Raw genomic sequence first — 12,538 nt, 5'->3', positions numbered from 1 at the left:
TTACTCTGACTCATTTCGTGGGGGTTTTTTCTGCTTTTTTTTCCCTGCTGATGAATACATAAATGATTCTAGAAAATAGTTGAATATTTTCTGCACTTTAAAGCCACAGTGATGAGATCCAGCAGTGCAGATTATTCCTCTATTCTTTTTTATGTTTTTCACGTCAATTTGAAATGAGTAGTGAATAAGGCAGGAGGGTGAAGCAATCCTGTGTTTCAGCAGTGAACACAAGAGCAAAGTAACAACAAAGGTTGATGTGTGCAGTCAGACCAGGCAGTCGATTCAAACAGGGTGGTGGTTGGGGGTACTGAGTACTATAAGTTTCTGTATAATAAGGCATCTATAAATTGCTATTAGCAAAGCCCCAAATTGCTTCACAAAAATAAAAAAATGCAAACAAAAGAACTACTTTTTTTTTATTTAAAAAAAAAAAGAACAATGAGAAACCACAGCTAAATATTTTTAAAAGAATCTCAATAAAAGACCTAAGATGTTGCCAGATGATGCAAGTCTGGTCACTTGATCTTACGAGCTGACAGCTATGGATATCGACCATTCAAGCATCTCAGAGAGCGCCGGTGTAACATGAAGGGGTCATGGGTCTTATGGTACGGGGCTATTCAATGCTAACTGATGAGCAGAGTTTTAAAATAATGTGAAAAATAATACTTGGCCAATGTGATTTTGGACATAGCAGAGTGATATGTACAGTATGTATAGCTAGCTGTAGCTAACAGTCATCAAAGCGGGAGCAAATAATTTCCTGTATGGCCTTATGTACAATGGATGAAAGAAACAATGTCATTTTGGATTGTATTAAAATCCATTTATTTATTATAAAAGCATCAGAACACTTACAATTACTTAATGGATTTGGTCATGAACCAACTCCACTATTGAGCTGGCAACATCAGGCTTTTCTTCCATGCTTTAGGACTAAGAGTATAAAAGCAGTCTTGGGGTCACTGGACTAAAAAGAAAAGTATAACTTAAGAAAATGTAGGTTAGAACAGTCCATGTGAGAAAACGCAAACTGCAATTAACAATGGACCAAGGATCGAGCCTTGAGGAACACCACAACTAAAATCGGTAACAGTGAAATGTTGCCGTGGGGAACACTGAATTTGAAATGTATGAATGTTAAAGATCTAGAGCACTTCCCTTAGAACCAACCCCCCTTTTTTATGCAATGCAGAAGAATGGAATGATTGCGTAAAACCTATTAAAAAGGTCATTTGATACCCTCGGTAGAGCTTTCTCTTTGCTATGATGAGCTTTAAAAAACATCCATATTACTACCGATAAAAGGGATCAGTTGAGTTGAACTGATGGCCCTTTTGTTGTTTATCATGCAGGTGAAGGTGTATAACCTGATGCATTACGAACACGGAGCTGATGATGTGCTTGTGATGGGAACTGATGGCCTCTGGGATGTCCTTTCCAACCAGGAGGTGGCTGAAGCCGTCACCACCTTTCTAGCTAACTGCGACCCTGACGACTTACACAGGTTGGAACTTTCCTTTGTTTTATTTCCTTTGTCTAGTTATTTCATTTTTGCTACATAAATAAATAGGAATTTTGTAAATTGTGCCTCTGTGTTGTGTATTTTATTCAGAATTACATCCTTCTTTTCAGCACCATGCGCTGTTAGACTATAGAGTTTGTTTCAAGAGAGTGCCATTAAATTAAATGAGCTACAGCGTATCACAATATTAAAGCAAGGGCTTCATTGCTGTGTCTTCTATTGGCCAGGTACACAATGGCAGCACAAGATTTGGTGATGCGAGCACGAGGTGTTCTGAGAGACAGAGGCTGGAGGATCACCAATGAGCGCCTGGGCTCCGGAGACGACATCTCAGTCTTCATCATACCTCTCATGTACGGCAACCGCCAGCCCTGAGGAGCATTCCACCGATGCTATGGTTCAGTGATGAGAAAGGCCTGTAGACTCAGCAGGATTGATTAGTCCTGAACTCAGAGTCCCCCTTTTAGTTTTCTTATTTATTTGCTTCCTTAGAAGAAGGTGGCACATTAATTTGTTGGTGCTTCATTTCTCTACGGGAGTTCAGGATTGATCAGCTCAGGGGAACTACAGTCAGCATCGCCATGTTAGTTTATTAAGACTCCACAGTCGTGAAAGCTTAAACCGTAGATAATTTTAAGTCACTAAATCATGTCATGAATAAACAATGTCAAGAAATAATTTGCCTGGCAAAACTCAAATAAGCAAATGCTTTTCTGAAGTGAAGAAGAGCTTTCTCGCTCTTTCCCTCCCTCCTCTTGTGCTAAACAATTCTGGGCTCCTCCTCCTACTATTCCCCTTTCTTTAGTTGATCCTTCCTTCTCTTGTAGGCTATTGTATATTTAACTTGTTTATATATATTTTTTAAAAAAAAAGAATACCTCCTTTGTCTTGTGAAAATGGACCAAGCTGACATGTCAGCTGCATTTTCTGTTTTGCCACAGTGTGGCTTTAAAGGACTCACTTGCTGAAGAACTGTTTCAAGTTTGCCGAAGAAATTAAAGAAGTGTCGATATGGGCACAGAACAAGAGGTTATCCTCATTTCCCAAAAAGTCATTAAAGGATCTCAGCCTTTATCAATCGAAAGTTGAGACAGAAGGACTGATGTGGTTTATGAACAAACAAACACATCTGCACAGCAAAAAAAAGTTCACTGTGACAAGTCATTTAATCCAGTAACAAGTCGCCATGTTCTACTAAACATTTTATTAAATTATTTTATTTTAATTATATTCTTAGATATTTAGGCTTTTGTTGTTCTAGCTATTCTCTATCAATTAAATATGAAGCTAAAATCATAGTTCAGCTTAACGAAAGATAAGAAATATTTTGGGTGGGGACCGTGGCACAACCAAACTGATTGTGACCCTATGTAATAAGTTAATGATCTTGTTACCTTTAAAATTGTTGCTCTGAGGATGGGGACAACATCTGTGACCGCTAGCAATCAGCTGTTTTATTGACTTTGAATCATCAAGATAGTGATGAACCACTAATAAGAAGTGTTCAGTCTGCCATCAGATTGAATTGGTGCAAGTTGGGAATTTTGTGTGCAGTCATTGATAAAAACCTGTTGCAAATTTGTTGCTGTCAACATGCAACATTTACATGAACTACTTACATTCAGAAAACCTCCATAAATAGCGGTGCAGTTGCTGCAGGACAGCGATGTAACTGCAAAATAACATAGCAGGTTTACCTCTATGGTGCTTGCCTCTGAGTGGTCAATTGGTTGCCGCAACTTCTTACCAGGCTACTATCCATCTTTTTTTTTTCTCTCCTAGTTGCAGTGAGGTTGCGGTCCTATTTTTACTCTAGCGTGGCTAAGCCATAAGTCATAAGTGGTTTCTATCTACTGATTTGGAAAATAAATATTTTTTAATATAATTTAAAATCCTTACATTTTTAAATTTGGGATTTGGTTTGGCAATTCTCTTGAAGTTATAAATAACTGTCTTAACGTGAGATTAAATGACTTGTACACCAGTGTATTTGCACTTTAGGCCAACCCATATAACTCACTGAAGACCCATGGTACGATGAAGAAGCAAATATTCCCTGCAGCAGGGAGGATTGATATAATTCATAGCTGTAGTTTTAAAAAGAAAAATCATGAAGTACAATCAAGGTTGAATCTGAAAGCTTTTGTTTTATTGTTTTGTTTTTGCATGTTTCTTGCTTTAGGTGCTTCATCAGAATACAGATGATGTTGCCTTCAGGGGGACGGGTTTGGGTAAAATGTGTTACCGTGAGTGGATGTAGTGGACTGTGTGTCAGTGCATGCAGTAGCATAATGTAGGCCTGGGATTATGAGCAATGGTGCAATGGTTTGAATTATTGTTGAATTTATATAGACTGAATGAGAACTGGTGATAATGTTATTTGTTAATGTGCAACGATCATGCATATATTATTGATTATATATTATTCCAGACATTTGGCATAAGACCCAAAGGATGAGAGCAGCCACAAAGAAAGGGAACAAGATGAAACTATACCAATGGCTATACATGAAACCAAATCATTTTCTCTTTTTTCCATATTTGTTTCATATTTTTTAGTTTTAGTTTTAGGAAGTTGCAGAAGATATGAAGTAGTTTGTGCTTCAGAAACTTTTTAATCTCCAAATTTTTATTTGTATGTAGAAAATTGAAATTTTGAGATACATAACTTGAAATTTAGAATAATTTTGATGAAATTTTGACTTGCAGATAGGGGGGGGGAAGTGGTGGAAAAAACTGACACGTTTCACTCCAAGCTGTTGAGGCGAGCAAACAAATATGTTTTAGAAGAAAAATGTGTTTTGAAAAATTAAACATCACCATAGTTGATGTATGGGGTTTTGGAATTAAACCGGTGTATTTAAAAGTTGACTGCAAAGTTGGAATATGTAATAAGAGGGTGACAACTATAAAGAAGTCAATTGTTAATAAGTAATGTCCTGAATGATGTCAGATAATTGAGCTGGATGAGAAGAATATTGGTTATTCCTGTGTGTATGGTGCATATGAAACTACAGCTAGCAGCTATCTAGCTTAATTTAGCACTGAGACTAGAAAATCAAATACTGCTGATCTTTACTGATACTATATATTATTATTTTGATCTGTAAAAAAGTCAGAGTATAAAAATTCCAATTTTGCTGTGTTCTTTTTTTTGCATATTAAAAAGTTGAGGTCTGTCTTTACACGTCAATTTCTGGGCTAGCTGTTTCTATGCTACACTAAGCTAAGTTAAGCTAATAGTCTCCTAGCTGTATCGTTTAGATTTACTCGTAGGAACTGAGTGTAGTATTGAAACATCGCACTTCATTCTTCCTAAGACTACATACATGCAAATTACTCAAAATTATTTTGTGTCACCATACATGTACACATGCTATTTGTCATGCTATCTTGCACAGTGTTTGCAGCTGACAACAATAATCTACCTTTTCCTCCAAGAAGCAGTCATTGATGTTTACCTGAACTTTGCATGGTGCATTTTCCCCTCTTATATATTCCATTAACGAAATATTCCAGTGTTAAATAATGTATTGGAATATTTTCCTTCGGTTAGGTGTTTAGCATTTGTTAATTAATGAAAAACTTTTCTAATAAGTGGTTATTTTCCCTTCATACTTTACTTTTCCATGTAAATGTTTTTGATGCTACCAGATCTTCAGCATCTGACGTATGCATCGATATGTGTTTTGAATGTTCATCCTTCTACCTGTGCTTTAGGCTCTTTATTATTGTCATTAAGCCTTTTTCTCTTAAACGAATGTGGAAACATGAGTATATATTTTATTTTTCTCATCCTATTGTGCCACCCAACTACTGCACATCAACTCAGGTTCAATTGTCATGTGTCGATAACGACCTGTTGAGAGTGGTTTTCTAAAGACAGGAAGTGCTCTGTGATGGTCTTGGTTCCACTGCATTTGTAAATATGTGGGAGAGCATTGGTGTGTACAGGAAGCTTTTGATCAGCTTAGTCCCTTCAGTCAACTGTAGGTCTTGCTTTCTGAATTTGCTGTATTGTGAACCTTGTCATTGCTGTTGTTTTTTTCTACCTAAGACTACTAATGGTTTTAGAAAGATGCAAAGAGCTGATTTCTTTTTTCTGTAGCAAAGAGGAATTTTGAAGCCCAGTGGGAAACCGTTTTAAGTGACCATTGTGCTACCCTCAAACTCTGTTTGTGAATGTGAACTGCACATTTTATATAACGTGAAAATAACTTATGAGGTCAAAAAGAAATATTTTTAATGTTTCCTTGTGCAACATTTGGACTTTTGGGGGGGGGGGGGGGGGTGATGTTTACCTGCAGTGTTTCTTTTCCAGAAATAAAAAAAGAGACAATAAATGTTGAAGATCAATTTAAAGTTGTTGTTTGTCTCACTAAAAAAAGAAGACAGAAAAGGAGTCAAATGGAGCTGTGCTCAACATTCATGTGAACAGAATCGGTAGTTTTCCAAACCTTTGCACTCTCAGTTCAAATTAATCTCAACGAGCAAGAAACAAAAGAGAGTCCAGAGGAGCTAATCAGTGTTGTTGCTGTTTATATTCCCTTGGTTCTGCTTGTGGGAGAAACTAACAAACACGGTCAACTGGACACTAAAGGACTAGTTTGGCTCTGAGAGCAGACAGCGGAGGGATTCATTAGAGGAAATACAGACTACTCACTGAATGTCAAACATTTTGCCGGAAACGCTAAACAAGATGAGACATTTTTGTTTTATTTATTTATTTTTACAGCGAACCGTAAGTGCAATGATTGTGCACAATCATTCAGACACAATTCATAATGTTGATGAGGTAAATATGGGTAAAGGCCATTAGAACAAACTGATTTCCTGTGTGACCACAAAGGAAATGTGGAAAAAAATGGATGAATGACCTCACTATTCATATACTGGTAAGTGGTTTATTTAATACTGTCACCATTGGCAATGTTTGATGACTGCCTAAGTGAAAAAAGTGAAAACAAATGGCACACATCAGCTTCATTCTAAACTAATTTACAATGCATGTCACTAGGTGACCCTTTAAAATACATAAAAATCCTTTCATTCGTTAAAAAAAAATTAAAGAAAATATATTCTTTTTAAAGTTCTCTCATACATGTACTGTCACAGGGATGGATGTGCATATAAAACAGGGCTAACAATTTATTTAATGAACTCGGCCTATGTACAGATAATTGTTCATCTCTAGCTCTCGTACACAGTGTGTATTTTGTCCTATCTCACTCCCAACACCACAAGCTGATGAATGCAGACGGCTGCCAGAGGTTTCTTCCTGTCAAGTGGGAGTTCCTTTCCACTGTCACCAAGTGCTTGCTGTTAAGGGATCGTTTGATTGATGGTTTTCTATGTATTATTTTAGGGTCTTTACCTTACAATATAGAGCACCTTGAAGAGACTGCTGTTGTGATTTGATGCTATGTGACTAAAACTGAATTGAACTGAATCCTTGTCAGGCAGAGTGCTCTTAACACTTGGTTTCATTTTTCTTTGTTGGCCATCCCTCTGTGTCAGTTTAAGCAGACATCCACAATAAGCCCCACCCACCTGCTATTTAACCTTCTGTTTATAGGGGCAGCCAATCAAAAAACTGGGTTTCAATAGTTTCAACCATTTCACACAGTGAATGAACAGGTAAGGTCAAATAAAGGGGGTTCCAAACAGCTAGCCCCTAAAAATAATTTTCACACAGCTCCCTAAATACTGTTTCACAGTTCAAACATTGAGTTCAAGCACTACACCAATTTCAAAGCATGCATCAGTCAGATGTGTTTAAAACTCACTCCCCTTATTTTTTGCCAACTTGTGCATAATTCCTCCCATGGAACTGAGGACAGCCTGCTCTTCACAGCACACATTCTGATTTGCCACAATAGGAAATGTCGATGATGTGTGTTGATGACAGCTGCACTTGAAGGTTGTCCTGCTTTAGTGAATGCTCCTTAATTGTAGACATGGGCGGACTGATCCAAATAGCCACAGTATCGATACCAACACTGGTATCGGTGGATTGGATTGATACTATTTTTCTATCCTCTAAGTTTAGTATGTAGCCCAATTCATTAAATTACTTTTTTGGCAATAATAAAAGAAAATACCTCAAACGCACACTATGAAAATTCTTTGCGTTGACTGTCACATCCATTTTATTTAGCGCCTACAGCACATTTAAACAGAAGCTGCCCCCCCCCCCCCCAAAAAAAAAAAAAATGTTTTAAAATACATGAAGAGCAGAAATACATTTTATTTGAGAGCGCCTTTTTAAAACCCAAGGTCACCTTACAAAGAGAAGAAAGATATAAATAAAACAGTAGATTATTATAAAATACAAAAAATAAACAATTTTTTTTTTTTAAAGGTAAGATCTGTATTAAAGCGAGCAAGCCAGTTTAAACAAGTATGCTTTAAGCTGTGACTTAAATAAGGGAAGGGAATCTATATTTCTTATGACTGGAGGAAGTGAATTCCAGAGCAGAGGAGCAGTGCGACTGAACACACTGTTCCCCATAGTGACAAGACGAGCAGAAAGAACAAGATGAATGGCAGATGAAGATCTGAGAGAGCAGGAAGCAGTGGTAATATGAAGCAGATCGCACAGATAAGGAGGGGCAAGGTTATGGATGCACTTAAATGTGAGAACTAAAATTTTAAAGTTTATCCTAGCTTCTATGGGCAACCAGTGAAGCTGATGAAGAATTGGGGTTATATGTTCTCTTAAGGGAGTACGAGTATCAGCACTGGTATCGGCAAAATTGGCCCTATATCTACTTTGCATTGGAGCTATAACACAATTTATAATATGGTACAGCACTAGGTTACCATAAATGCTTGCTAAGACACTTAATGGGACTGGCATCTTTAATTCCATCTTTGCTTTAACACCCCACCCCCGTGAGAAATAAGAATGTTTAAGCAGAACATTAATTATAACAAGATTTGGAATCAGATATACACAAATGCACGTGATGCAAGCTTTGGAAAAAATACTTTATTTCAAGAAATGTTAACATTTATATCACACACAAGTATTTGAATTTTCTTGAAAGCATGCGTTTTCTTTTTCTTTATTCCATCACTTCTTTTTCTGAACGATGTAAAGTGGGGTTTAGGCTTTTATGTCGATCCGGTTGGCTCCCTCGTTGCAAGTCACCAGCGCCGGCAAGGCAGTAGATTGCGCAGTCATCTCCGCAAGGGGTAATATGACAACCCGACCAACAGCACAAACTACTACCTCAGCCAGAACTTGGCACCAGGGATGCGCTTTTCTGTGGAAAATCTCTTGGTTCCAGATTTAATCAGACTATCAGTTTTATTGGTGTCCCCGTGCGTAAAAGCGCACGGAAAATGGCGCACGCCTAAAACGGGGCCGCAATAAAGCGAGACAAAACCCCACCCATAGTAGGAAAGGAGGGGAAAAAAACACCTCCCGTACATTTCCCATATCTCCTGCACACACGCTCTCCTCGGTTGACCTCGGTGGTAAGAAAAAGAGCAAATAGAGAGGGGAAAATGTGGCAGGTAAGGGCGGCGAAGCGCGTGGAGTGGCACGGTGCCATTCATGTTTTAAAAAAAAAAAAAAAAAGGAGAGAGAGAGAGAAACACGAAATTCTGCTTTTAAATCTTGTTTTAATTAGAACGATATGGGTGACTGCACGCTATATAAAAACATATTCAGGCACAAATCACCACAAACTACGATACTAACCATTTACCCCCGAAAATATATATTTTTTTAGCTCTGAGAGCAACACATTTTTTTTTTTGGGGGGGGGGGGGGGGGGGTATTTGAAAGAAAGAGATTACCTAAAAGTGAGAACACTTCCTGTAATTCTGTTTAAATTTTTACCTTGCCGGACTTGTTGGATCTGAGAAAACGCAAACGATCCACGGGCTCTTCACGCGGACCTTCATCTTGCAGCCGAATTGCAGCAGGCTGCATTAGAGCCTATTGTTGTCTGCTTCGGTCTCCGCGCCGTGAGCACAAAGTTGTCCAGCCATCACATCCGCGCGGTTTAAAGGGCAGAAAGCCGTACGAATCCAAACAGGAGACCCGCTTTGCTCTAACCTTTCTGCCTCCGACAGCACGTCAGGTAGTGTGCGCGTCCCCTCCCCCCAACTAAAAAAAATAAAATGAGTGGATGTGGCGGAGCGCCGTGGATAAAATTCGCGGGGAACGTCAGGACGGGTGTAGCCACGACCAGAGATTGGAGAAAACGCAGAGGTCCACCTCTGACTGCTTTACCAAACACCAGCAGGAGAGGGCACACTGGCAGAGGGCGCCACCAGCTGGTAAAACACAGACGAAGGCGTTTTTAAAGATGTGCCGGACTGTAGCCGTCGTCTATTAAAAATGTGAAGTGCCAGAAAAATGAAAACTTTATGCTCGTGAGAGAGATTTCAGACTATCCATCCCTGTCATTCATAGCCTCCTTTAATGTCAGCGCGTTCTAACGTCCAATCTTAACAAGCAAAGCACGTTTCTCTTTGGGTTTCTCTTTTCTCTGACGGAGTGAGGCGCTTTGCTCACAGCCGATCCTCCTCCTCTCTCCTATTGGTCAGAAGGACGAGCCTCTTCTCGGTAGAACCGCCTTGGCTGTAAGCGGCCGGATAACCCGGAGGAACCGGGGAGAACACAGTGTTCCTGCTCACAGATCATACTAGGAGATGGAGAGCAAAGGATCAAACAAAGGGAAGCATGACAGCCTTCCTTTATATGGCTCATAGCGATGTTCACCTTCTTTAGGGAACGCCAGTGAGATCACTTACTGCTGGGATGTGAGCCGAGCATGCTTTCCTGACCATAGATGTTAAAGGCGACCTGTTGTGCTAATATTCAGATTCATATTTTTATTCTACCAGAGCAGCTTTCAATGCTGCACATTTTTAAAATGCCATTTTTTTTTATCCAAAGCGTAGCAGCATTGCATTAATTATAATTTCAAAATGTATTTAGAAAACCCAAAGTAGGAAAAAGCGATGTGTTTAGAGGAGTTGGATTGTGTTTGTGATACACATTTACATCTCTATGTAAAATATCTATATAAATGTAAATTCTAAACAGAATGTGTACCAATCACAGTATTGAATAAATAAACCTGTTATTTTATACATTTCAGTCCAGAATCTGAAGTATCTGGTAATTTGACAACTATGTTACGCAAAGGATACAAACAGATTTGTATTTTATTATTGTTCTTATTTATAAAATAATACAGTCAAAGATGTGGGGCAGCTATGGAAGCTGGTCAAGAAAGTGAACCACCAGGCCGAAGCACAGGAAGCTTTACACAACTTTATTGAAGATTGTGTATAAATACACATGCACATTTCAAATGTAAACCCAAGTGAACTCAAGTGCAGCCAAACCTGGTAACTCCCCACCCCCACCCTCACCCCATACATCATCATGCAAGGATGTCTGGATTATCTTTACAAAAAAAGTCCCAAAACAGAATCATCCTTTGTTTAAAAAATATTCCCTCCCTGACGAGAGCACAGGCAAGACTCTGCAAACTAGTGTGTATGTGTGGACTCGAGCCACGTTACCCCCGACATTTCACGTCTTGCCAAGGTTTTAAATATATTGTTTATTATTAAATGCTTACATATAAATAAATAAATTTTATCAAATGTGCACTCACAGAGTGAACTCTTATGTACAGTATTGTATAAGCCTATAGTAGCAATCACATCTCACTCAGGATGGGGTGAGTTGCCCAAAAAGCAAGGCAGCACTGAGGCGGTAAAGCCACCTGAAGTCGAAGCACAGAGATGCTCTTAAAGGCATGTTACACATCTAATATTCTGAGGCAACAACAGATCCGCTAATGCTGTTTACAATGGAAAGAGCAGGTAGAAAAGAAAACATCGCACTCCACCATGGAGAATAGAGTTTTACCGCGAGTTACGTCGATGGAGGAATATCCTGCCAACGATGTGCCACAAAATATTTTCACTGTATCATGATCCCGAGAAGCTGAAAGGCCTTTTAGGCACACTCACCCCAAAATGTTTTTTTGTTTTTGTTTTTTTTAAGTTTTGTCTCCCTCTCTCCTCCTCAAAGCTCAGGACCACAAAAAAGGGACGCATTCAGCTAATACCCATGAAATTCATACAGGTAATATAAAATGCAAAGAACACCCATTTCCATCACCTTTCAAACTCGAAAGGGCCATGGGGAGAAGTGAAAGAAAGAAAGGATGACTTAAAAGGCATCAGTCACATACATGTGGTCTGGTTCATTCAGCATACATTCTGGCCCTCTTGTGGGTTAAAAGAAACTGGTGTGACGTGGCTGGGAGATATCAAGCAAGTAACATGGACATTCATAGACGAGTGCTCGCATAATATCGAGAGATGGTGTGACGGCCGTGTGCAAAGAAAAGGCGACTGGTCTGAGATTAAGAGTTAAGGCCGAGGCGATTCAAACAGGAGACAATGAAATCACCGATGTCCCTAATCTCAAAGTGCCTAAAATCTTAAGAACGTAGCCACAATAAAGCTTTAAATACCATCTAATGAAGTACAACTTCAGGAGCGGGTGAAGAGGAGTAAAGAATCTCTGCTAACTCCTTAAACACCACTTCACTACATATAGGTTTGACTTCCGGATATAAACTTCTAAAAGAGCATTTCCTAATATTTAAAATATGGAGAGATGCAGTGTGCTTTCTTTGTAAAGTTAGCCACGCAATATCTCAGTCCTGCTTTACTGAAGAATTATAAACAGAGAGGACTATAGACAGAGCAAAAGCAGGATCTTAAGTTCTCCAAGGCTCATGCCAGTATGTTAATCATGTGTAAAAATCTAAGATCGCAGCAGCATGACAGAGCTAGCTCGGCTGGATGGCTATTTAAAAAAAGAAAAAAACCCACACAGCAACGACTGTCAGTTCTCAACATTATTTCTTAGTGTAGTGGCGTCTCAGCACTGGCTTTCTAAAGGCAGCTTCCTAAGCTCTGTATGTGAGAAAACTCTGACACAAAGTTGCAGTATGTCTGGCATCGATA

At 38.9% G+C, this 12,538-nt stretch overlaps 1 protein-coding gene across 1 annotated transcript in view; it reads left to right on the top strand.

Moving 5' to 3' along the window:
* The window catches only part of LOC146615371 (protein phosphatase 1H-like), a 29,335-nt gene extending 27,435 nt beyond the window's left edge, over window positions 1-1,900 (top strand). Inside the window, exons 9-10 of the mRNA XM_085375859.1 lie at window positions 1,356-1,507; window positions 1,753-1,900. Of these exons, the coding sequence (XP_085231985.1) occupies window positions 1,356-1,507; window positions 1,753-1,900 (300 nt within the window). The remainder of the gene's footprint in view (window positions 1-1,355; window positions 1,508-1,752) is intronic.
* Window positions 1,901-12,538: the final 10,638 nt, after the last annotated feature.

The sequence above is a fragment of the Diplotaxodon limnothrissa genome, linkage group LG17, assembly GCF_057381915.1.
Source record: "Diplotaxodon limnothrissa isolate DT_005_m linkage group LG17, D_limnothrissa_male_GT1.1, whole genome shotgun sequence".
In the NCBI taxonomy this organism is placed as follows: domain Eukaryota; kingdom Metazoa; phylum Chordata; class Actinopteri; order Cichliformes; family Cichlidae; genus Diplotaxodon; species Diplotaxodon limnothrissa.
This window is presented reverse-complemented; position numbering and strand designations above follow the sequence as displayed.